This window comes from Carcharodon carcharias, chromosome 12, assembly GCF_017639515.1.
Source record: "Carcharodon carcharias isolate sCarCar2 chromosome 12, sCarCar2.pri, whole genome shotgun sequence".
Classification (NCBI taxonomy): domain Eukaryota; kingdom Metazoa; phylum Chordata; class Chondrichthyes; order Lamniformes; family Lamnidae; genus Carcharodon; species Carcharodon carcharias.
The window spans coordinates 79537639-79561699 of record NC_054478.1 but is presented as its reverse complement, the minus strand read 5'-3'; the positions used below and the strand labels follow the sequence as shown (position 1 = coordinate 79561699).

At 40.8% G+C, this 24061-nt stretch overlaps 1 protein-coding gene across 2 annotated transcripts in view; it reads right to left on the bottom strand.

Annotated features, from left to right (window-relative positions):
- The window catches only part of metap1d (methionyl aminopeptidase type 1D (mitochondrial)), a 180581-nt gene that overhangs the window by 69293 nt on the left and 87227 nt on the right, over nt 1-24061 (bottom strand). For both annotated transcript variants that reach the window (XM_041200717.1, XM_041200718.1), the window contains exons 4-6: nt 23468-23616; nt 20942-20984; nt 19428-19591 (exon numbers count right to left, since the gene is read on the bottom strand). In XM_041200717.1, the coding sequence (XP_041056651.1) occupies nt 19428-19591; nt 20942-20984; nt 23468-23616 (356 nt within the window). The remainder of the gene's footprint in view (nt 1-19427; nt 19592-20941; nt 20985-23467; nt 23617-24061) is intronic.

Below are 24061 nucleotides of genomic sequence, written 5' to 3'. Positions count from 1 at the left end.
AGTGCTACATCAGAGAACACTGGAGCATGTTCTTTGCCCTGTTGCACTTTTTGCATTTTATTTCCTGATCAGAGACCCTTACCCAGTCACTTCCAGCACCTGCTGCAGCCAGAATGCACCTCCCCTTTAAGGAGGCTGTAGGCTGTCTTTAAGTAGTATGAGGCCAACTTTAAGTGGTGCTGGTGTCACATAAACCTGGAACCCCTGCTGAGATCTGTGGTCACTCAGCAGTGCATTTAGTGCTGGGCTGCATGCTACTTTCATTATAATGAGCAGGTAGCACAAAGTTTGTGTGCTGTTTTCATCGCAATAAAATAGTGCTAATTAATTGCGCATAGCGAGCCCTGTGCCTGTTTTTGATTCTTATCCAATTATTCACCCACGATCTATTATGCATTCACATCTTTCTAGGCAGCTCTACGAAAAAAAAAGATTTTATGAAATTTTTTTTGGATCTCAGTTCACCTGCGAAGCTGGTTTGATTTCAGTGATAGTATCTGATGAGCCCCAATTGTTTGCAAAAAACTCTACGCAGAAACTACCATCATGTAAGCTATTCTTCATTACTTACTATTTTGAATTGGTGGCTGTGCACAGTTGATTGGAACCTAAGTAAAGCAGAAATGAATGACCATTTCCCTGCTCTTTTCAATGATAACTGATCAGTCTCTAAGCAAAAATGTAAACAGCATATTTGCAGGTTAAGTGCAAAATGTTTGTTTGTTTACAATAATGATTTAATAATAATAACAGCATACCCTGAAATGTACTTTTTTCTCTGCTTAAAAATCTATGTGTACCACAGATTAATGTGACCATCCATTTGAATTACGTGATGTAAAATTGGATATGATAAATTATGAGGTTGTAGTAGGTGACTTGAAAATAGTGGATATTATCCTAATGCTTAGGGACCTGGAAAATTAAAAGCCTGTTAAATATAATACAGTTGGTGTATCTTTTATCCATAAATCCAAAAGCCAAACACATCCAAAAATCACACATTTTTTAAACCTGACTGACCTTTAGCATGGGAAGTCCCTGACCAGAGCCGACATGACTCGAGCCAACACAAACCTCACCAACCACCTTTAGAACAGGGAAGTCTAGTTGTTTGCCTTACCTTGTGCCTAGCTGCTGTGTTGTTTGCTTTTGACCCAAACCCTATCATGGCAATTAAGTTCAACCAAGAAAATTTTGTCCCTTGGACAAAGAACAAGGTCTGATCCAAATGGAATCAGCAAGTCTTTGGAAGTACAGGCATGAGTGCCAAGTCCAGCCTGCCAGAGGCTGCTTTCCCTTGCTTCACAAACTGTTTAACTTACCACTGAGGGACACAAAACATTTTCTCCAACTCCTTAGCTAGGTTTTAGCCAGGTTTCCACAAGTCATTACTTATTCATCCTAACTATACCCAATACGGTAGGGTACTTCACATCCGAAAATCGAAAGTATCTGAATACCGAAACGCAATCAGCCCCAGGGGTTTCAGATAAAGGATACTTAACCTGTATTGACAGTGACTAAAAAGTGTTCAACAGCATTTTGCAATAGCCTGGAATATACATCTAAAGGACAAAGAGGCCTAAAGTAGCTAATCTTGGTTTTGGAAATAAGAGGCCAACAAATCTTCAGAAATTCTATAAAATAATTAAGTTACCATATGATGAATGAAAAATGAATTACAATTTATTAGGATTTGGAGGCAATGGTAAAGTTTCACATGTGAGACGTTTGTGAACACAATATTATCCATAGAAACAATGATTAGTAAGTTAATTGATATTGAAAAATAGCTTGGCAATAGAAAGCAGAAGATGATGAATGAAAAAGGCTCTGTAAGGGTGAAGGGTGGAGCTCTGTAGCATTCCCTGGAAGTTTAGACTTTTATAATTGACATGGAACAGAGTACTTCCAGTACAATAATACCAAATTTGTTGAGAAACCCTAGCTATACAAACATGTGTTTAGTATTAACAGCATTTAAAGTGATTTGGCTCGATTAATTGGATAGGGCAAAGCAAAGCAGCTAGATTTTAGGAAGTACATATTTTGGAACAAGACATTTTGACAAAATAAATAAGTGCTACATTGGATAAATCTCACAGTAGCTGCTACTTCTTGGAAATCTCCCACCGAAGTATTAATCCAGTGCATTTAGCTTTAAAAATCAGCCATTAAAAAGCTCATTTGTTGTAAGTGGTCTCAGGCAAGAGAAAACTTGAAGCCTTTCTAGCCCACCCATTCACAGTATTCCCTTGGTGCACTTATTATAATCCTGAATGCCATTTGATGACAAGAACCTGTCTAGTTCCTTCTTGAAACCAATTGAAGTTTCTTGTTCCCTGCACCCACGTCAGTAATCTGTATTCCCCATACTTAAAACCCTCTTAGTAAAAAAGTCCCTCCTGCATTTCTTCTTGTTATCCTTAGTATGCAAATATGATCCCTTGTGCTCAAATTCTGTACATAAAAGAACAGCTTACTTGGATTCAATTTGTCCAAACCTTTCATAACTTTACATATTTATATCCCCTCAGTCTTTTCTTTTCAAGAGAGAAAATACTATTTTTCAACCTTTAGAAAAGTAAAATACTGTAGATGCTGGAAATCTGAAATAAAAACAAAATATGCTGGAAATGCTCAGCAGGTCAGGCAGCATCTATGGAGAGAAACACAGCTAACGTTTCAGGGTCAATGACCTAACATCAGAAAGGTCATGAACCTGAAATGTTAACTCTATTGCTCTCCACAGATGCTGTTTGCTGAGTATTTCCATTTTTTAGTTCTTATCTTTCAATCTTTCCTCATTCTTCATTCCCTAAATTTTAGGATCAACTGTGTAGCCCTTCTCTGTACCCCTCTAATATCTGAATATCCTTCTTGAAATAGGGAAACCAAAGCTGTACAGAGTAGTCCAGATGTGGTCTCACCAGGGCCAAATATAGATTCAAAATAACCTCTCTGGATTTATACACTATGGCCCTTGCTGTTCATCCCAATAATCTGTTAGGTTTTTTAAAATTGCCTGGAACATTGTGCTGATGGTTTTGTGGCCTCTCCATTAAAACCTGAAGATCTTGCTCCTGCTCTGATATCTCAGGTACATTTCCATTTAGCATATTATCCACATCAACCTACCTTTGTCAAATCTCATAACATAAGAACATCAGACCATAAGAAATAGGAACAGGAGTAGACCATTCGGCCCCTCGAGCCTGCTCCACCATTCAGTAAGATCATGGCTGATGATCTTATGTTTCGATTTCCACATTCCCATCTAGCCCCGATAAACTTGATTCCCTTGCCTAACAAGAATCTATCCACCTCTGATGAGAACATAAGGAACAGGAACAGGGGAACATAAGAATTAGGAACAGGTTATATGACAACATTACATTTCGGGGGATGGTAGTATATTGATAATATTGCTGGACTAGTAATCCAGATGTCCAGAATAATGTTCTGGAGGCATGAGTTCAAATCCCACTACAGCAGCTGGAGAATTTAAATTCAATAAATCTGGAATAAAAAGCAAGTCCCAATAATGATGATCATGGAACTACTAGATTGTACAAAAACCCATCTGGTTCACCTTCTGTTGTCCTTACCCAATCTGGTTTATTTTTGGCTCCAGGCCCACAGCAATGTGGTTGACTCATATCTGCTCTCTGAAACAGCCTAGCATGCCACTCAGTTGTATCAAACCACTGCAGAAAAATCAAATAAGAATTTAAAAACTGGACAGACCATATGGCTTCTGACAACTACACAATCCTTGTGGAGACAAAGTCCCACCTTCAAGCTGAGGACATTCTCCTTTGTGTTGTGTGGCATTATCATAGTGCTGAAGGTAAAAGATTTAGAATAGATCTAGCAGCTCAAAACAGGGCAACCACAAGGCCATCAGCAGCAGCAGAATTATATTCAATCACAGTCCATCATGCCCATACATCCCCACTCTACCATTGTCATCAAGCCAAGGAACCAACCTTGGTTCAATGACGAATGTAGGTGAGCATGCCATGAACAGCATCAGCCATATCTAAAAATGAGGTGCCAACCTGGTGAAACTACATCACAAGATTGCATGCATGCTAAACAGCATGTTATAAACAGCACTAAGCAATCCCGTACCCAATGGATCAGATCAAAGCTCTGCAGTCTTACCATATCCAGCCATGAATGATGTTGGACAATTAAACAACTAACTGGAGGAGGATGCTCCAATGCATGAGTGCAAAAGTCAAAGCTGAAGCATTTGCAATCACCTTCAGTCAAAAGTGCCAAGTAGATGATCCTTCTCTACCTCCTGCTAGTCTTTAGACAATTTGATTCACTCCATGTGATATCAATGGGCTGAACCCATTGGATTCAGTAATAGACAATATCCTGGCTATGGTACTGAAGACTTGTGCTCCAGAAATAGAAAAAAGAAACATTCCCTAACATGTCCCCTTCATGTGACAATGTCACATGAGATGGGACATGTTCATAATTTACAGATAAACTTTATTAAAATTTTAAAAAACCTGCATGAAACCTCATCCTGCCGGTGGATGAGGTTTCATGTTTTCTCTGTTTGCTGCCGGGGCTCCTGGCCTGCCTGCCAACCTTAAGGTTGGACAAGCAGGTCCTTTAATTGGGTAAATGATCCTGTCAATGACCTCAATTGGCCATTGACAGGTCGGCGGGCCCACAGCTGATTTTGCTGTGCCCCCGCCTTCCTGAAAATTTAAATGGGGCGGGATGATATCAAGGGTTCCGCCCAATGTCATCCCGCGTCATTTTACGCGTCGAGCGGGCCCCGTCCCCTGCTCGCCGACAGAAAAATTCTGCCCATATTCTTATAATCCCATAAATTGTACACTTTGTGAATTTGACCTAGCAAACTGGACCTAACAGCTTCTGTAAAGCATTCGATTTAGAAGCTGAATTTAATAGCTTTTTATTACCATTATATATTTCACATCTTGCACACTTCACTTGTAATCTGTAGAGTATATGGGGATTAAAGAATTGGAAATAATGGGGATCAGAAGATTCAGACCAACCGACACTACCTGCATTCAGAATAAATAATTGTGATATTGGTACACTAAACTGGTTTCAAACTCGAAAAGGAAAGCATGGGATAAAAATATTAAAATGGATATCCTCCCTCCCAGATCAAATGAAGATGAGTATACAGCAGGTGCACTCATTTACTGACCTCAGCTACCCTGGAGGTCTTCCCTCCAGACAAGGCCTTTGGTCATATCTGTTCTTTTCATCTACTTCCGCTCCCTATTGGAACCACAATAGTCCTTACTTACCAACACACCAGCCTCAGTATTCAACAGATCATCCTCCAACATTTCTGCCACTATCAGTATGATTTCACCACCAAACACACCTTCCCTTTTCAGCATTCCAAAGGGTCCATTCCCTCCATGATACCCTGCTCCACTCCTCAGTCATCCCTTTCCTATGGCACCTTTCCATGCAAGCGCAGGAGGTGTAGCATCTGCACTTTCACCTCCTCCCTTCTTACTATCCAAGGCCCCAAACACTCCTTCCTGTTGAAATAGTGATTTACTTGCACTCCTTTCAATTTAGCATACTGTATTTGCTGTTCGCAATGTGATCTCCTCCAGACTGCGGAGACCAAACATAGACTGGGTAAGTGATTTGCAAAATATCTCTGTTCAGCCGTAAGTGTGACCCTGAACTTCCAGTTGTCTGCCTTTTTAATTCACTCCCTCGCTCCCACTCTGTACTTGGCCTGCTGCAATATTCCAATGAAGCTCAAGGCAAGCTCAAGGAGCAGAACCCCATCTTTTGACTAGGCACTTTACAGCCTTTCGGACTCAATATTGAGTTCAACAATTTTAGATTGTAACCTTGGCCCCAATTGCTTTTCTTTGCTGGTTTAGTTTTTCTCTATGTTTCTCTCTCTTTTTTTGTTTCTGAATGGCAGATGTTCAGGGTCCTGTAATTCACACCTCCCTTAAACATATCTTCTGTTTCTTTCTTGTCCCATTTGGCTTGCACCATGAAACCTTTCATCAATTAATCTCTCCTGCCCTCCACTCTATCAAAAACCTCCCTTTTCAATCTTCTTCTCACCCTCCTCCTTTTACTTGCTCAAAACCTATTATGAACTTCTCCCAGTTCTGAATGTCACTGATCTGAAACTTTAACTTGGTTTCTCTCTCCACTGATGCTGTCAGTCCAGCCGAGTATTCCCAACATTTTCTGTTTTTAATGCAATCATTCACTCATGTTCTGTCAGGCAGAATATTGGTGGATTCAGTTTTAGGGCTACATTTCTGATAAGTGAACCAGGTCAGTAGAAGATGGGGGCAGTGTGGGTGAGGCTTGTGATTGTGTGAGAAAACTTAAAGGATTCTCAATTGATTAAGATTCTACTTGAAATAAAAAACAAAACACTGGAAAAACTCAGGAGGCCTGGCAGCATCTGTGGAGACAGAAACAGACTTACCATTTTTGAGTCCAAAATAATTATCTTTCGGAACTGAAGAAAAATAGAAATGTAATGGGTTTTGTGCTGATGAAAATGGAGAGATGGGGAGATGGTCAGGTGGAACAAAATGGAAGGTCAGTGATAGGTTAGAGGCCATTGGAGATTAAATACCAATGATGTCATGGAACAAAAGGCAAATGGAGTGGTAATGGTAGTAGTAAAGAAACAAAGCACTGGCCCAGAGTAGGTGCTAATAGCAGAATAAAGGAGAACTCTGTCTGAAAGCAAACACATGAAAACAAGATACAGACTGGCACCTAGGTGAAACAAAATGTAGGACAGAGTTCATGGTCAGAAGTTGTTGAACTCAATATTGAGTCCACAAGGCCATAAAATACCTAGCAGGAAGATGAGATGCTGTTCCTTCAGCTCACATTGGCCTTCGCTGGAACATTGCAGCAGGCCGGGGACAGAAATGTGAGTATTAGAGCAAGAGGGTGAATTCAAATGGCAGGCAACTGTAAGGATTGGGGTCATGGGTGCTGAAGTTTTCACCTTTTTAGTAGCACTACAATATTCTGCGATAAAATAGTATACTGTGACAGAAGCATAAAATGTATAAATAACAGCTATCATGAGAGTAATCGTTTGTTATATAGTTTATGCCAGTGAATACAAATTGTTAAGTTGACAGACTAGGATGAGTTTTTTTATGTTGTTCAGGTGGACAGATATTTTCCTTATCCAGGGAAAAATATTCACAGGACAGAATTTTTCAAGCATGCACCCGACCAGCTTAAGCATAAAATAGTGTGTGATGTCAGGGAGCTTTCTGTGAGCGCTCACCCACGCTGACTTCAGCGCTCGCCCTCATCCACCCGCATCCTGCAAGCACTAAGCCTTTCAGTGTGTGTTTCATACTGACTGGTCGTTAATTGGCCAGCCAGCATGAAATTGCGGTCAGGGGCTGATCGTAGTCAGCAGTCCGTGGTCCGTTCCCCGGCCACTCCCAGCGTGCCCACCAAACTAAAAATCTTGCCCATAGCAAACTTGGAAGCTGACCTTGAAGACTGCGGTCAGAGTCAGTAAGTCATGTTGGCAGCTTTGGACCAAGGCGCAATTAACAATTAGTCAAGTTCTAGTCATGGGAGACACAGTGGGAAAAGCTTTTTTCGCAAGTGCTACACCAACAACAGCTTCAGCAGCATGACAAATCAGTTGTAGGAAAAAGAGAAAGTTTTTAATCCTGTAAGTAACTAAGAAAAACAGGTCTTGGAAAAGAGAAAAACAAAAAAAAATCAGTAAATAAATACTTGTGTTTTAAGTCAATACCTCAATTTCATCCCGTGGGCTAGATCAAAACAACTAAAATGTAACTAATTGGGAAGAAGAGGTTTTGAGGAGGGAACTTCTAAAACAAGCATTGTAAATATTTTAACTGCGAGGCTTTATCTTTCAATATCATTAGATATATTATATAATACTTTCTCCTTGAGTCAGTGATATATTGCTTCATTAAATTTGCTGTATTATACCAATAGGCAAACCATTGTCTTGTTTAGACACTAGTGTAACTACAGTAAATCCAGAAACTGCATCAGGTACTAACCTATCCTTCAATAATACCATGGAAAATCTACATTGGGTGGAATTTAATGTAACTGACACGGATCCATCCTACCTTGCAGAACTGGCCAATCAGAGGCCAGTGGTTCTCCAGTCCCAGCAGCACCACCGAGAGCGGTGGCTATTGCTGGTAGGGCTCCAGGGATTTCACCAGAAATCATTGTGGGATCCAAGGTGAAGTAAGCGCAGTTGAGTAAGGGCATGATGTGTATCATGGGAGGGAAGGGGAGGGGTTTCGGAGGCAAGGACAAGGGGATGGCTTTCAGCGGTCACCTCCCTTCCAGATGTCGAGTCCCTCAATTGGGCACAAAATGGCTTTGAAAGAAGGACACCCCATCGAAGGCCACCAGCAAACCCAACAGAGTTCATTGGGCGGTCTTCATGGGGCACAGGAAAGCACTGCCACTTGTATGTAATCCCTAAGCCACCACTACATTCTAGTGGGCTCAGGGATCATTGGTATATATTGGCTCAATAATGAGCCTACTTGACATGATGTCATGAGGCGGCAAGCTTCCCCCACGGGCCCCTTCTGACCTCCAACTTAATCATGGTAGGTTTTCCCATTGCCGAGAGACTGATATGCGGCCTCTCCTGCAATTAACATGGCTCCCATGTTTCCCGCTGCAATGAGCTGCATTAAATCCAGCCCAACCTGCCTGCATCGCCAATTACCACCCCATCAGCCTACTCTCGGTCATCAGTAAAGTGATGGAAGGAGTCATCAACAGTACTATCAAGCAACACTTGATTAGCAATAACCTGCTCACTTACGCTCAGTTTGGGTTCTGCCAGGGTCATTCAACTTCAGACCTCATTACAGCCTTGGTTTGAACATGGGAAAAAGAGCTGAACTCCTGAGGTGAGGTGAGAGTGACTGCCCTCGACATCAAGGCAGCATTTGACCGAGTGTGGCACCAAGGAGCCCCAGAAAAATTGGAGTCAATGGGAATTGGGTGGAAATCTCTCCACTGGTTGGAGTTGTACCTAGCACAAAGGAAGATGGTTGTGGTTTTGGAGGTCAATCATCTCGGTTCCAGGAAATCACTGCAGGAGTTCCTCAGGGTAGTGTCCTCGGCCCAACCATCTTCAGCGGCTTCATCAATGATCTTCCTTCCATCATAAGGTCAGGAGTGGGGATGTTCACTGATGATTGCACAATATTCAGCACCATTCGTGGCTCCTCAGATAATGAAGCAGTCCATGTCCAAATGCAGCAAGACCTGGACAATAGCCAGGCTTGGGCTGACAAGTGTCAAGGAACATTCACAGAATCATAAAATCACACAGTGCAGAAGAGGCCCTTTGGTCCATCGAGTCTGCACCGACATGTGAGAAACACCTGACCTACCTCCTAATCCCATTTACCAGCACTTGGCCCATAGCCTTGAATGTTATGACATGCCAAGTGCTCATCCAGGTACTTTTTAAAGGATGTGAGGCAACCCAGCTCCACTGCCCTCACAGGCAGTGCATTCCAGACCGTCACCACCCTCTGGGTAAAAAGGTTTTTCCTCACATCCCCTCTAAACCTCCTGCCCCTCACCTTGAACTTATGTCCCCTTGTGACTGATCCTTCAACTAAGGGGAACAGCTGCTCCCTATCCACCCGTCCATGCCCCTCATAATCTTGTACAGGTCAGGTCACCCCTCAGTCTTCTCTGCTCCAACGAAAATAACCCAAGTCTATCCATTTTCCTACCAGAGTGGATAATTTCACATTTTGTGTCGGAGCATAGCTTTCATTATATGCATGCTGTGCGCATGCCATAGAGGGAGTGCAGTGAAGGTTGACTAGGCAGACACTGAGGATGGCAGGGCTGTCGTATGAGGAGAGATTGGTTCGACTGGGCCTGTATTCACGAGAGTTGAGAAGAATGAGAGGGGGTCTGATTGAAACGTAAACAATTCTAACAGGGATAGGCAGACCAGATGCAGGAAGGATGTTTCCCCTGGTTGGGGAGTCTGGAACCAGGGGCCATAGTCTCAGGATACAGGGCAGGCCATTTAGGACTGACATGAGGAAAAATTTCTTCAGTCAGAGGGTGGTCAACCTGTGGAATTCTCTACCACAGATGGCTGTGGAGGCCGGGTCACTGAGCATATTCAAGAAAGAAATTAAAAAATTTTTGGTTATTAGGTGCATCAAGGGGTATGGAAAGAAAACGGGAATATGTCTTTGAGATAGAGGATCAACCATGAACATACTGAATGGCGGATCAGGCTTGAATGGCCGAATGGCCCAGTCCTGCTCCTAGTTTCTATGTTCTATGTTTCTATGGCTTCCGCTATCCTCCCCATGGACACATCCATGTGCGCACATGTGGGCACCACTTCATCAGAGAGCAGGTGGATGGGCTTCTCAGTCTCACGTGTCACTCTGTTGAGCACCTCCAACACCTTTGCCTGATGTTGCTCAGCCTCTTGATGACTCTCCACCATGGGTTGGAAGGTCAATTCCAGAGGCTCATCATCACCACACTCAGACCCCTCAGAGCCTCTTCCCCAGCAGTTCTCCAAGAGCCAGAGAGCTCGGCTGACGCTTAAGTGTCTGTGCGGTAACCACAAGATTCTGAGAACATTCCAAAGCTAGCACTAATACCTACCGAGGTGTGTGTTTCTGAGCTGTTGGAGGGTACAAATGACTGCTGTGTTACCTCTAAAGGTGTGGAGCTCTCTTCTTCTGTTCTCTCCTGGCTCATCTCAGGGCTAGGACTGCTGGTGAGACCTGACAGGGCAACCTCCTCCTCCTCGGGCTTTGGTCTCTTCCTGGAAACACCTGTATACGAGAGAGGAGAGTGCAAGTGATAGCTTAGCTGCCTTCCGCATGGAGGCACATTTGACCCACAGGTTTGTATAGAATGGATGAATTTTTACTAGGTAGATGCCCAAGTCCAAGCTCCCCATCGCCAATGGAATGGTCCCGCTCGACTCCTGCAAGCTCAGATGCCCTCTCCTTGAATTCTGTCAGAGGCCTCAAAAATGGGCACCCAGCTCCCACATTCTCACACTTCCTGCAATTGTGACAGAGTTTCTCCTGCTCCAAGAAGAGGACATATTTCAGAGGGGTTGCCTGTTGCATGGAATGGACTATTGAAATTTGGCTCATTAATCATACCTCCACTCGAAAGATAGCCCACTTGTGTGTGGCAGGTCATCGCTGGTGTTAATTGTGCAGAAGGGTTGGGGACCACCTCCCTCCATAACATGCAAAGGGAAGGCTCAGACAAGTATGTGATTTGCAGAGGTTGCTGCTTCCCTCTGTGCCTAAGCCCCTCCCCCCAACCTCCTCCTATGCAGTGCTCCATGTCTGCTGAAGGGTGAGGGAGGCACAGTGATCATTCCACCACAGAGTGGATGCACTGCAGTGGGGCTGTGAGGCAGGACATGCCATTGCCACTGGCCCTTGCAACCTGACATATTGGAGCCTTTGTGGTTTTAGCAGCAATTTAACAAGACTTACCCTGGCGGAGCAAATAAGGTCATTCAACCTTTTCCGACACTGTATGGCTGACCTCTTGTGCGTCCCCTGGAGACTGACGGCATTAGCCACCTGAGCCCATGCAGCATTGGCCTCTTCCTCCCATCTGGCCGGTACAGCATCTGCTTTTGCACCTCTATATGGTCCAGAAGGACGCGCAGGGAGGCATCACTGAACTTTGGAGCTGGAACTGCAGATCCCCTTCCAGACATCTCAGTTTGCAAATTGACTGTGTGGATGTCTGGGCACTGTTTAAATATGGTCCCAGATATGACGGCAGAGCAAGCACCATCCAGCCCGTCATGCCACGAAGATGGTGCAAAACCGCCAGATGCATAATTAATGTCGCCGGGAGCAAAAGAAAAGGCAGGAATTCCCATCAACCTCCGCAGCTGAATTCACTCCCCATCCCCGCCACAGGACTTAGTCCCAGATGGGAGAGTTCCGCCCAAAGTGTTTGTTTAGTTTCTCTGCTATTTGCTTATTACCTGTTAGAAATTCTCCATTCTCTAAATGGTTCAACATATGTCTTTACTAAACCTTTTCCTTTTTACATTCCTATGGAAGCTTTTACAGTCCATTTTTATGTTCCTTGCTAGTCTAATTTCATATTCTATTTTCTCTTTCTTTATCAATTTCTTAGATCTCCTTTGTTGAATTCTAAAATGCTCCTATTCCTCAGGGTTACTACTTCTTTTGGCAACTTTATATGCCTCTTCCTTTGATCTATTAGAATCTTTAACTTCTCTTGTTGGCAACTTTTGGCACTTTTCTTGCTGGTTTTTTGTGTCTTAAAGGAATGCAAATTTGTTGCAAACCATGTGTTAATTCTTTAATTGCCAGCCATTGCCTGTCTACCATCATACCTCGTAATGTAGTTCCCCAATCTACCTCAGCCAACTTGCACCACGGCCAGGGGAAACATTTTTCCAACATCTGTACTATCAAGCCCTGTAAGAACTTTGTATATCTCATTATCACCTCTCATTCTTCTAAGCTCTAAAGAATACAAGCCCAATCTCTCCTCATAGGACAATTCCGCCATCCCAGGAATCAGTCTTGAACATTCATTGCACTCCCTCTATGGCAAGTATATCTTTCCTTAGGTGAGGAAACTAAAGCTGCACACAATACTCCAGGTGCAAATGCAGCAACAATTCTTTGCTCCTGTTCTCAAATCCTCTTGCAATAAAAGCCAACATACCATTTGCTCTTCTAATTTCTTGTTGCAACTGTGTGGTAGCTTTTAGAGACTTGTGTACAAGGGCATCCAGGTCCCTTTGGACATCAACATTTCCCAATATCACACCATTTAAGAAATAATCTGCATTTCTGTTTTTCCTACCAAAGTGGATAACTTCACATTTTTCCACATTATATTCCATCTGCCATGTTCTTGCCCACTCACTTAGCCTGTCTAAATCCCCTTGAAGCCTTTCAGCATCCTCCTCACAATTCACATTCCTAAAGTTTTGTGTCAGCAGCAAATTTAGAAATATTACATTTGGTTCCCACATCCAAATCATTGATATAGGCTGCTCTAGAAAACCATCTTGTATACATTCCAGGAATTCTCCCTCCACAGCATTTGTGCTAATTGGGTTTATCCAATATATGTAGATTGAAGTCCCCCATGATTACTGTATTACCCTTGTTACCTGCACTTCTAATTTTCAGATTTATATCATGCCCTACATTACCACCACTGTTTGGTGGCCTATAAACAACTCCTACCAGTGTTTGCTGCCCTTTGCTGTTTCTTAGCTCCACCCAAACTGATTCTACATCTTGATCTTCCGATCTAAGATCCTCTCTCATTAACATACAGATCTCATCCTATATGAACAGTGCTACCCCTCCTCCTTTTCTATTTTGCCTATCCTTCCTAAATGTCGATTACCCTTGAATATCAGTTCCCAATCTTGGTCACCCTGCAGCCATGTCTCTGTAATGGCAATTAGATCGCTTCTATTCGTGCCATCAATTCATCTACTTTATTGCGAATGCTGCATACATTCAGATAGAGTGCCTTTAATTCTCTCTTTCTGTTATTTTCACAACCACTCGCCTTATCTGTTGGCGCACTCTTAAGTTTGTATATTCTGTCCCTTCATGCCACATTCTGATTATCATTTCCCTTAATGTTACCTTGCTCTCTTGCCCTCTCTTCTCCCTTTAATTTATCACATCTTCCCTCACACGATCCCTCACCCTCACTATTTAGTTTAAAGCCCTCTCTACCGTAATATGGTCAGTTTGCTCATCCACCCTGCGGCCCCCAATTTTGTTCATACAGGCTGCAAAAACCTTGAACCTGTTGGACAATTGCAAAGGCTGAGGCTCCTCCACTTCTACCTTCTTGATCCCCTTGCCTGCCTGCCTTGCTCGCTACGTGCCTCACTCGCAGTCAAACCCTCCTGTCTCTGACCGTGGACCAATTCAGACATCCCTTCCGAAGGAGTATGACCGCTGCCTGGAACAGAAAGTGTCCAGGGAACTTTTTCCCTCCCTGATGCATTGCAGTGTCTGCAGCTCAGCCTCCAGCTCAATTACTCTGAGCCGAAGTTCCTCCAGCCACAAGCACTTACTGCAGATGTATTTGCCTTGGAACACACTGGTGTCCATGAACTCCCACATCCTGCAGCCACGCCACACCTGCCCTGCCATCTTTATAATGTTTAATTAATTAATTTTACTGACTAATTTAAATTGATGTCTCTAATCCTGCCTGTGCTTATGTTCTTATTATTTCAATAAATGTTCTACTTATCCAGGTTGAAATTCTCCAGAAAAGGTAAATAGGAAATATTCACTACTATTAGTAAACCTTCTGCTACTAGTAAAACCTTCCAATTATTAAAATACTCAACCAAGTTATGAAAGATAAACAAGAACAATATTCACCAACCAATCAACTATCTGTTTTACTGTGATGTCACGCTTGATTTTTCTCAGAACGTGCTCAGTTCGGTCTGGAGCCACAGATTGGACTGGACTGACTGCCTGTCTTGGGGTCCTGGATCCTCCTATCGCCACTCCTCTAGGTGCTGCTGACTGCCTGTCTCGGGGTCCTGGATCTTCCTCTCGCCACTCCCCTAGGCGCTGCTGACTGCCTGTCTCGGTGTCCTGGATCCTCCTCTCACCACTCCTCTAGGCGCTGCTGACTGCCTGTCTTGGGGTCCTGGATCCTCCTATCGCCACTCCTCTAGGCGCTGCTGACTGCCTGTCGCGGGGTCCTGGATCCTCCTCTCACCATTCCTCTAGGCGCTGCTGACTGCCTGTCTCGGGGTCTTTCTCTAATTGCAGCATGTGGCAAAATTCACTGATCATGTCCCTTGTAAAGTGCAACTTCTGCAAGTACTGCTTCTGGAACAACTGGGGGTAGGAGAACCTCACCATATGTTCTGGTGTCGGAGTACTGGCACCTAGGTGTCATGTACAGTCTGTATGATCTGGCATTGCTTCACTGCTTTTCCTTTATCTTTAAAAAAGGTAGAGAAATTTTTGTGGGAATGCATTCTGCAGTGGGGAGAGTTAGAAGCAGCGGGGATGTTTAGAAGAGAGGAGATAAAAAGCCCTGCCTTATAAAGAACAGAGCTGCAACAGCAATAAAAACACAATATAACAAAAATTACCAACATTAAGTATGGAATGGGTTTTCTGTAAATTCTTACAAAATACCTGCTAGTCTAATTAAATTCATGGCCACTTGGCAACCTTGGATATCTGTTTTACATGAACAAGTAGAAGGAAATAATTTGTATACAGTCACTACCCTGCATTTAAATATGTCCATCCTAAAACGGGCAAGTACTTTTCCTCTCCACTGTAAATACCAACAGAAAATAGTAAGGTGGGATCAGTCCCAAGGTGGAAAATCCAGGATAAAATGTTTGCAGTGTCTTACCTAATCTCTATATGAACTCATTTTAGGCTTATGTAGTCTTAAGAGGGGCACACAATTACAATGTAAAATAACACTATATGACAATTTGGAAACAAATGTAAGTGGCAATACACGGCACTTGCACCAATGTGGGATGAGTTACATCCATTGATGGCTGACTGACCTCTGTGCCCCAGTACATTTGCATAGAGGACACATTAAATTGAGAATATACTGGTGTGCTTAGAAATTGTAATTCAGCATTTAAGAAAATAAATTCTGGTTGAAGATTGCTGATGGAGCAGTAGGTAAGTAGTAAAGTGTTTGACTTACTTAGGTCAGTCAGATAGTTGGACTGGCTGCCTCATGAGTATTATTGCCACTTTTCAAGCGTGTTTCCCAGAAGAGCAGCTAGCAGAAGGGGCATGAGAAACATGCAGAGGCATAAGGATAAAATACACAACTTTAATGAGTTGGACCTGCAAATCCTCCTTGATTAAATAGAGCAGAGGTGGGACAGATTGTTGGGAATCCATGTTAAGGAGCCTACAAAAAATATTATTTGAGCCATTTGGAAAAAAGTGGCACAGGCATTGAATGTCAATTTTCACCCTCCAAGACTCCACCCAGGGCTCCAAGAGATATTAGGAGTTGGAGGGGGAGATGGATGGGGGGATTGGAGGGTGGGGGGGGCAGTGATGTGGCAGTGGTGAGACTAGGAGACAATGGAGAGCTGAGATCACAGTCAGCGGAGATGAGCAGCAGCTGGCAGCCACCAGGTGTCCACATAGTTTGAATATGGAGCGTACTGCCGCTTCTCTTGGTTCCATTTTCAGATACGTATACTTTAAATTCTTTCCTTTTAGTCAGCAGCCCACAGCAGTCCCTTTAAGGACCGCCTGTTACGTCACATGTGGACCTGGTTTCCTTGAACAAAGCCGGCACCAGTGCTGGCTGCCTCAGGGTAATCCAAATCATGCAGAGGGAACCTCAAACAGGCCTAACGCTCCTACTTTGCATATATAAAGAAAGTGTTTTAGGCATGGCCTCTGGACACTTTTTTTTTTGTTTGTACCAATATGGTGGGTGGCACATTTCCGGCTCATAATAGGCTTGTGCTTCCTGGCTGTCATATTCGAGGCTTAAACACAGAAAAACAGGGGCAGTGCCATCAAATGTTTGTTCATATTCATGGCACAAAACAGATAAGTCCTTATTTCTCTTAAGGCCCAGTAGGGTATTTTAAAGTCTGCCTCATTACCTAGCTGACTCCTTCGACCCCTGACTTAGCTACCATTGTGTGCCAATCTTCAGCAAATCTACTTCTACTCTCAATAATATGCTATGTTCCATTTCTCCCCAGGGTTTTACTCCATTTCCTCAGTTGAACAGAGACTGTGCTAAAACTATAAAAAACATTTCTGATGTATTTATAAAACTTCAATTATTTTTAAAAATCTTAGTGGTGACCTGCCATAATGGAGCTCACTGGTTAGGCCAGTCTGGGGGTTGTGGGGTTTGGTGCAAGAAAAGGCTATAGCTTCACAATGGTTTGGAAGAAATTATGCCTTCATAGATGATGTCACAGAGTAACATAGTGGGAAAGCATTAGGTTGCAGTGAAAAATTATGTTTTTGTTAAATATTCAATAATAAGTAATCTAAATATACAATGTCCTCATAAACTTTTTAAATTAATGTATCCTCAATTGTGCAATGGCTTTATAAAATATATTTGGATTCTGAAACAACAATTTTAAAAAGTGCTTACATTTTCCTTGCCCTTGAGATTACTATCTTGGTCAAATTTAGTTAAAAATAAGTGTGATAATAATTTTGTAAAATTTTTACAACAGTATATACCAGAACAAAAACAACTAACTGTGAAGGTATAGATAATAACTAGCTATTCCAATTGTTAGAAATACAGTAGGCAGTATTTTTTTTCATTTTGTTGCCTTTTTTCTTATTGAATAAATCAATACCATAATTTATTGCAAGAAGCCAAAGACAAAAACAAAAACAGCCACCCAGTATAAGCAAAAGCTATCTCATTATTTGTTACTTAAAAAAAACTAGGGCACATTTCACAATCAACTGAGACCAAATGCGTTTTTCTGAATAGAAAATTAACACACTTTCAAAGCAAGCGACTTGAAATAGAGAAGGTGCCAACTGCAGTTTGAGGATATCTGAATGTGGTATATGCTGGTTTATGGTAAAGAGTTAACTTGTAGACAAAAAGGGAAGGGAGGTCGGCACCCAGCAGCCACTTGAATGTGAGTTTTTTTTTTTGTTTCCCTTGATGCATACCGAGCTCTCCATTATTAGTCTTAATGATGGAAAATTGTAGTGTTGATACAAATCTTTTTTTTTAAAGCAATGGGCGGGAGCTCCATTTGTTAGTAAGTTCTTTGTGACTGAAAGCCATGGATTGTACATCTACTGCAGAAAAGGCTGGATGCTCTTTCCATAGCACAGCTAATTACTCCCACTGTGACCTTGCTGATCTGCAATGTCCCCCCCCTACATCTCATCTACACGCCTGCTTCTATGTGTGCATGGTGTCGGAGAATATGAAAAACCATATAATGAAAGCAGTTTCATGATGGATAAAAGGCTACTGGAGTTGCACTTGGTACAAAGGAGGTTCAATTATATGAGTAATTGTGATAATTTAGCCCATTCATAGACCCTTACTTGATCAAGAATGAGACTCACAAAGGAAAATTACTTTAACAGGAAAGTAGGGAGAGGGGGGATGAAGAGGTAAGGAGGGGGAGAGGGGGTGTAGAGAGAAAAACAAGATGGAACAAGAAAATAGATATACAGAGGGAAAGAGAACCAGACACAGTACAACAGAGATGTGATAAAAGCTGACATGCAGCTGTGTTACACAATTAAATTCAATTTTTTTTAAGCAATTGATGAATGCAACTACTGCAAATGTGCCTCAGTTAGCTATCATTTGTTGTTCTGTGACAGGAAAAGGATAATTACCTCTCAAAGTGAATCAAAAGACTGACATGCCCTTTAGACACAGTCATGAATGCAGAGCTCGATAGAATGCTTGAATAAGAATTCTGGAGCTTTCTTTTCCTTTATCACTGAACAAATTTTGTTAGATATAATGTAAGAACACCACCAGCAGATGCATTAAACCCTGGGAGCTCTAAGACACAAGTAGCTTTATCTTTTAACTCTTCCAATCTATAAAATAAAGCTGTATTTGCATTTAATTTCTGTTCTATCAGAGGATAGTTTTATATAGGCTAAATTTCTTTCTCACAGAGTGGTTTGATCTAGCAGATGCTGTGGCAGATTAAATTTTAATAACTGTAATAACATACACCCACTGTATGCTACCAAAACTCATATAAGACATTCATCTGTAACAACATGAAATTCTCAATCATACTGTTATTGGAACAAATGAAAATCAAATTAATGTAACTGATGCTGCTGTAAATTTTCTAGTGTTTTGGGATTAAAGATCAGACTAATGAAACAATTCTAAATGATTTTGTTTTAAATGATTTCCTATTTTGATATTTTTTTTTAAATTTTATGTCTGTAGCTGTAGCTGCTCTTCATTAAGTGGTAAGAATATAATATTCAGAAATTATATATTTTATACGTTTTATTCGACTTTACACAATACCCAGATGATTTTTCAAAGATTTTTTGGTGTAAAGTGGAGAAGCACAAAAATATACACACAAGCACTGAAAACTAAACAGCAGGTAAGTGCAAGGTACCTTATATACCTCCTACTCTTGCTATACAGACTGAGTCACTTTAGGTAATCTTCCTTGCTCAGGGAATAACATTATTGTCTGGCAGTTCAAATACTCCTATCAGACTGAAATGATGACCTCGTGTCATAAAACATGTTATCAACTTTATTCCACACCACCAATAACCTCTGTCCCATTAGATTTCCCCCAGGCCTGTCAGTACAAGACTTACCTGATTGTATTTCCAATTACATTCAGTGGTGCTCCTGGCCTACAAACAGCAATTGCTTCATTTCTGCATCTTCTGGCAACCTCCACCAGCTTTTGCCCAGGTTTATCCACATTTCCAACCAAGAATGTTTCAGAGGTGTCACCATGGTATCCATTGAAATACACCTTTCAACCAAAAATTAATTTTGAGCAAAAATAAGCTTCTATTAGTAATTTATTTTAAATTAACATTTAAGGATTCAGAAACACAATGATGGATTTAAACATGGCTCAAAATAATAACTTTCAAGAAGGAAGAAAGCACCAAAGATTGACATAGTCGGATTTAGTAGAGAGAGAAAATCAGCTATGTTATTCCTCATCTCTACACATTGCCCACTACTCTTTCCTCCCACCAATTCATGGAGGATCCAATTATGCTTTCATGATCAGTTCTCAACGATTTAAAGAAATATACAAAGCTTTTTCTTGTTTCACTGAATGAGAAATGATAAAAGTAGCACAGGTGTCAAATTATTTTCTATACATACATGCCTTATAGAACTATTTATTACACTTTGTATCGCGTCTTGATTTTTTTACATTGTTTTTTACTTCAGATAATTTAACCCAAGATGCTTCTATCCTAGGTGTTTATATCTGTAACAGTAAATGATAAATAATTGTGAAACAAAGGGAATCAATTAATTTTCGGTAGCGTAGATACATTAGCTGGATGCAAAACAACTGGATTCATATTTTCTTGGAATTTTAAAAATTAATTTTACAACATGCTGAAAATGAAAAAGGTAAGATGAAGTTATATAACATTAATACTTTCATCTAAGTGTTTAGTCTAACCTGAAGACAAATGCAACAAGGTCAAGTTAAGAAAATTGGAACTTTTTTGTTTATGTTTGAGTCCAACCTACAAATAATTACAATTGCATTACACTTGGAGCAGGATACCTCAATCAGGTTTTAATAAACGTGAAAGATATTGGTAGCAACAGTATTACTGTCCTAGGAGACTGACACATACAAGCTATGGCTGTCACTGAAGCCTATAATGACAGAGTATGATAATCACAGACCCCACTCAGAATCAGCAGGAACAGGAAGATCAAACTCCGCAGAGTGAAGGGAAAAATGCCAGGCTTCTGCACATTAGCTCATCTCTCACATTCATCCAAAGAAGCCTCCCAACACTGCAGTGCTCTGCATTAACTACACAGTGGATCAATAACAATTGCACCTTCTCAAGGGGACGACATGTAGCAGGATTGAGATGACATATCACTCTGCCTTGCATTGATCTTAGTGTATCTAACTTCATCCCCAAAATTCTAAGCAAACCTGGTTCAAACAGGAATAAACAAAAAGGAAGAGGCAGGGAAGCAGCTGTTCTTTTTTGACCAGAAGTGAATTACACGCCCATCTGTACATTTCGCATTCTCAATCCAGAGTTTTTCCTGTTGCTGCTGGGGATCAAAATGCCCCGATCAAAGTCTCATTAGTTTCAAATGAAATACTCACTGTGACATCAATATTGATAATGTCTCCATTCTGAAGGGGTCGACTAGAAAGATAAATATTAAGAAACTATAAGAGTAAGTTTCTTGAAAATCAGCATAATAGACAGATTAATGGTAGTAGATCAGAATAGCCTAGCAATTTACAACTAATAATTACATTAAATTATAGGAACACCACGTGATACAGAAACACAAACTCTGACTTTATTTTGTTACTTCATTAAAGCAACATTTTTTCCACGGCATGGCTATACATATTATTTGTATTAGGACTTCCAGTTCCGAAAAGTAGCCCGAATACATCATTCGTGCAAATACTGCAAAAACATAGAGATATTTAACAGTAAGCTTTAAGAAAATAATAGCACTGAAGAAAAAAGCACCGAGTTGAAATATTAAACATAAACATCTTTTCTGTGCTTTAGAGCATTGTGTTTTGGGTAAAGAATGAATGAAATGAAAGGAGTTAATAGAAAGTTAAGCAATCCTTCACAAACATTGATCTTCCTGATTATTCAGAGTCCCTTTCAGATTATTACAATACATTTCTGACACAGTAGAAACTATCAATAAGTTTATATTATATTCTATGCTGCTGGTGACAAAACACTGAGAATTGAGTAAAATTATAATTATGTGTTTCCTCCTCTCAAGCTGAACATAGCCCTGATGAATCCACTGAACATCCAATTTACATATATTAAAATCATATAAAGCTTCCAAAACTGAAAAAATTAGAAGCTAAAAATCAGCAACCACTATCAGTCTGTTGCCCTTACAATTGAGGTTCACAGTTCATATCAGCAATGAATAGACAGTGGTAGAGGACAAAATTCACAATTTATTTTATGACCACAGCTATGACATATGCATGAGGAAGATTTAAATTCTGCCAGGAAAGCAAACTTTATTTGAAGAATTACAATTAGAACATTTGGGCAGTAACAAAATATTTTCATGCTAATGTTGTCTTGATATGCTTCAGATCATTATTCCTGCCAGGTTTCTGGAATATTTTACCTAGTCATCAATAAATGTGAACAGATTTAATCAGTTTCAGACAGGCCAATAGAGAAGTCATTTATTTTAGGAAATAACCCTACAGTATAGCTGGGGATTTCTAAGCAATTCTACACTGCTCGCCAATTCATGGAAAACCACAGGAGGTCACAGTGAAATATATGAACAATGATAAACAGGAAAAGATCCTTTGCTCATCCAGTGTCACACAACTGCAATATCTTGTATTCATAATATATACTGTCACCAGACTGAAAGAATGTGATCTCCAGGGAAAGGGAGAGTTGCCAACTCTGGTTGAAAACATTCTTGGAGGTTTCATCACATGATTTCCTGTTACTATCTGCCCCACCCCATGCCACCCCCCACAAACCTGCTACTGGTCACCCAACACATCCATCCTCATGGCACATCACTTTCCCACTAAAGACTATGGTTCACTTACATAAAGTTTGTTTGTTTCATATCTTCACACACTTCTCTCCACTATTCCCAAAAGGGAGAATTGGAAGGATTATCAGGCTAATTATCAACCTGCTGAACTGCATCATTGACGCTCAGTCAATAGCCAACAAGTCCTGGAGCGGGAATTGAACCTGGAGCTTCAGGTTCAGAGACAGGGAGATTGAGTCACACGACCTCCTACTCAGACAAAATGAACTATTATTGAGGTGAGAGAGATGAAGAAAATGTAAATAAGTAAAGAAAAAAAATCCCAGAAGCCACTGAATGCATACAACAGGTGCAGTAGCACCTGAAAAGACAAACGAATGGTTAATGTTTAAGTGGAGAATTTTCACTCAAACATTTGGATGGTAACAAAATACTTTTCATGTTAAAGCTGCCATGTCATAAAGAATAAAAAGTCTCCATACATACTAATAACTTACTTTTTCTCTTTACAGATGCTGGCATATCTGTGATATATTTCCTGCAATTTTTCTTTTTATTTCTGATTTTCACTATTTACATATTTCCCTTTCCAGTAACAAAATGAAATACCATAATTTGCTGTGTATAAGTCAATCTGACATATAAGGAGACCCCACTTTTCCAGCCCCAAAAATCATGCTTTTGTATATACTTGGTGTAAGTTGATCCTCCTTTTCAGTCATGACATTCGCATTCGTTGTCATCCCCAATTTTTCATTCTACAAATACATGTTTTACTTACCAATAACTTATAACTGGGCACAAAGCATCAAACAGGTGCTATTGGCTGTGTTGCAAAGATGTGTGGGAGTTTAAGACACGCCTGCTCTTTGCATCGGATGCCGATGACATCTCAAGATAGCAATCACCCACACCCATGCTGGCGGTTCACTTTTACACTCGCTGTAGAAGCCGATTCCCATTTTTGGAGGGATGTTTTGAGGCTTCAAAGGTCAATTTATATGTCGATGGTTTTAAAGTTAATAAAGATGGGGAATATAATATTTAGATCTTAAGTGCTTTCAGAAATAGAAGTATAAGATTAATCAAATGGACAAATTACCATAAACTATACCTGTCAGGTATGCCATGACATACCACATTGTTCACAGAGGTACAAACAGACTTTGGAAAACCTCCATAACCCAGTGGCGATGGGTATGCATTATTTCTGATTGTTTCGTGATGCACAATGTAATCCAACTGCTCAGTTGTCATGCCAGCCTAAAAAATAAAAATAATGCAATGGAGGCAATGCTACTATCAATGTTCTATATTCTAAATGCGCCTTGAATTAGCTCACAAAGCCAGGAGAAATACTAAAACTGTTTAAGCCACAGCTTCTCTTTGCCCTGTTAAGTAGGTTTTATCATAAGTGGACTACTTTAAAGGAGGATACCACATACAGCAGGCCTTACTTATTACAGTAATAAACTCAATATCTTATCCTTCTCAGTTCTGTAGAAATTTGGACCTGCAAACTAATGTTGGCTTCAGTATGAAATTATGTAGAACCAATCAAAATTAAAGAATCCAAGCTTCATTATTATATGTGGTATAATGACAGTTATTATGACATTATAAAGTATTAAAACACATTAATTATATCACTATGGAATTGATACTAAAACTCAAACTAGACCACAGTATTGTGAAACCAGATATACTT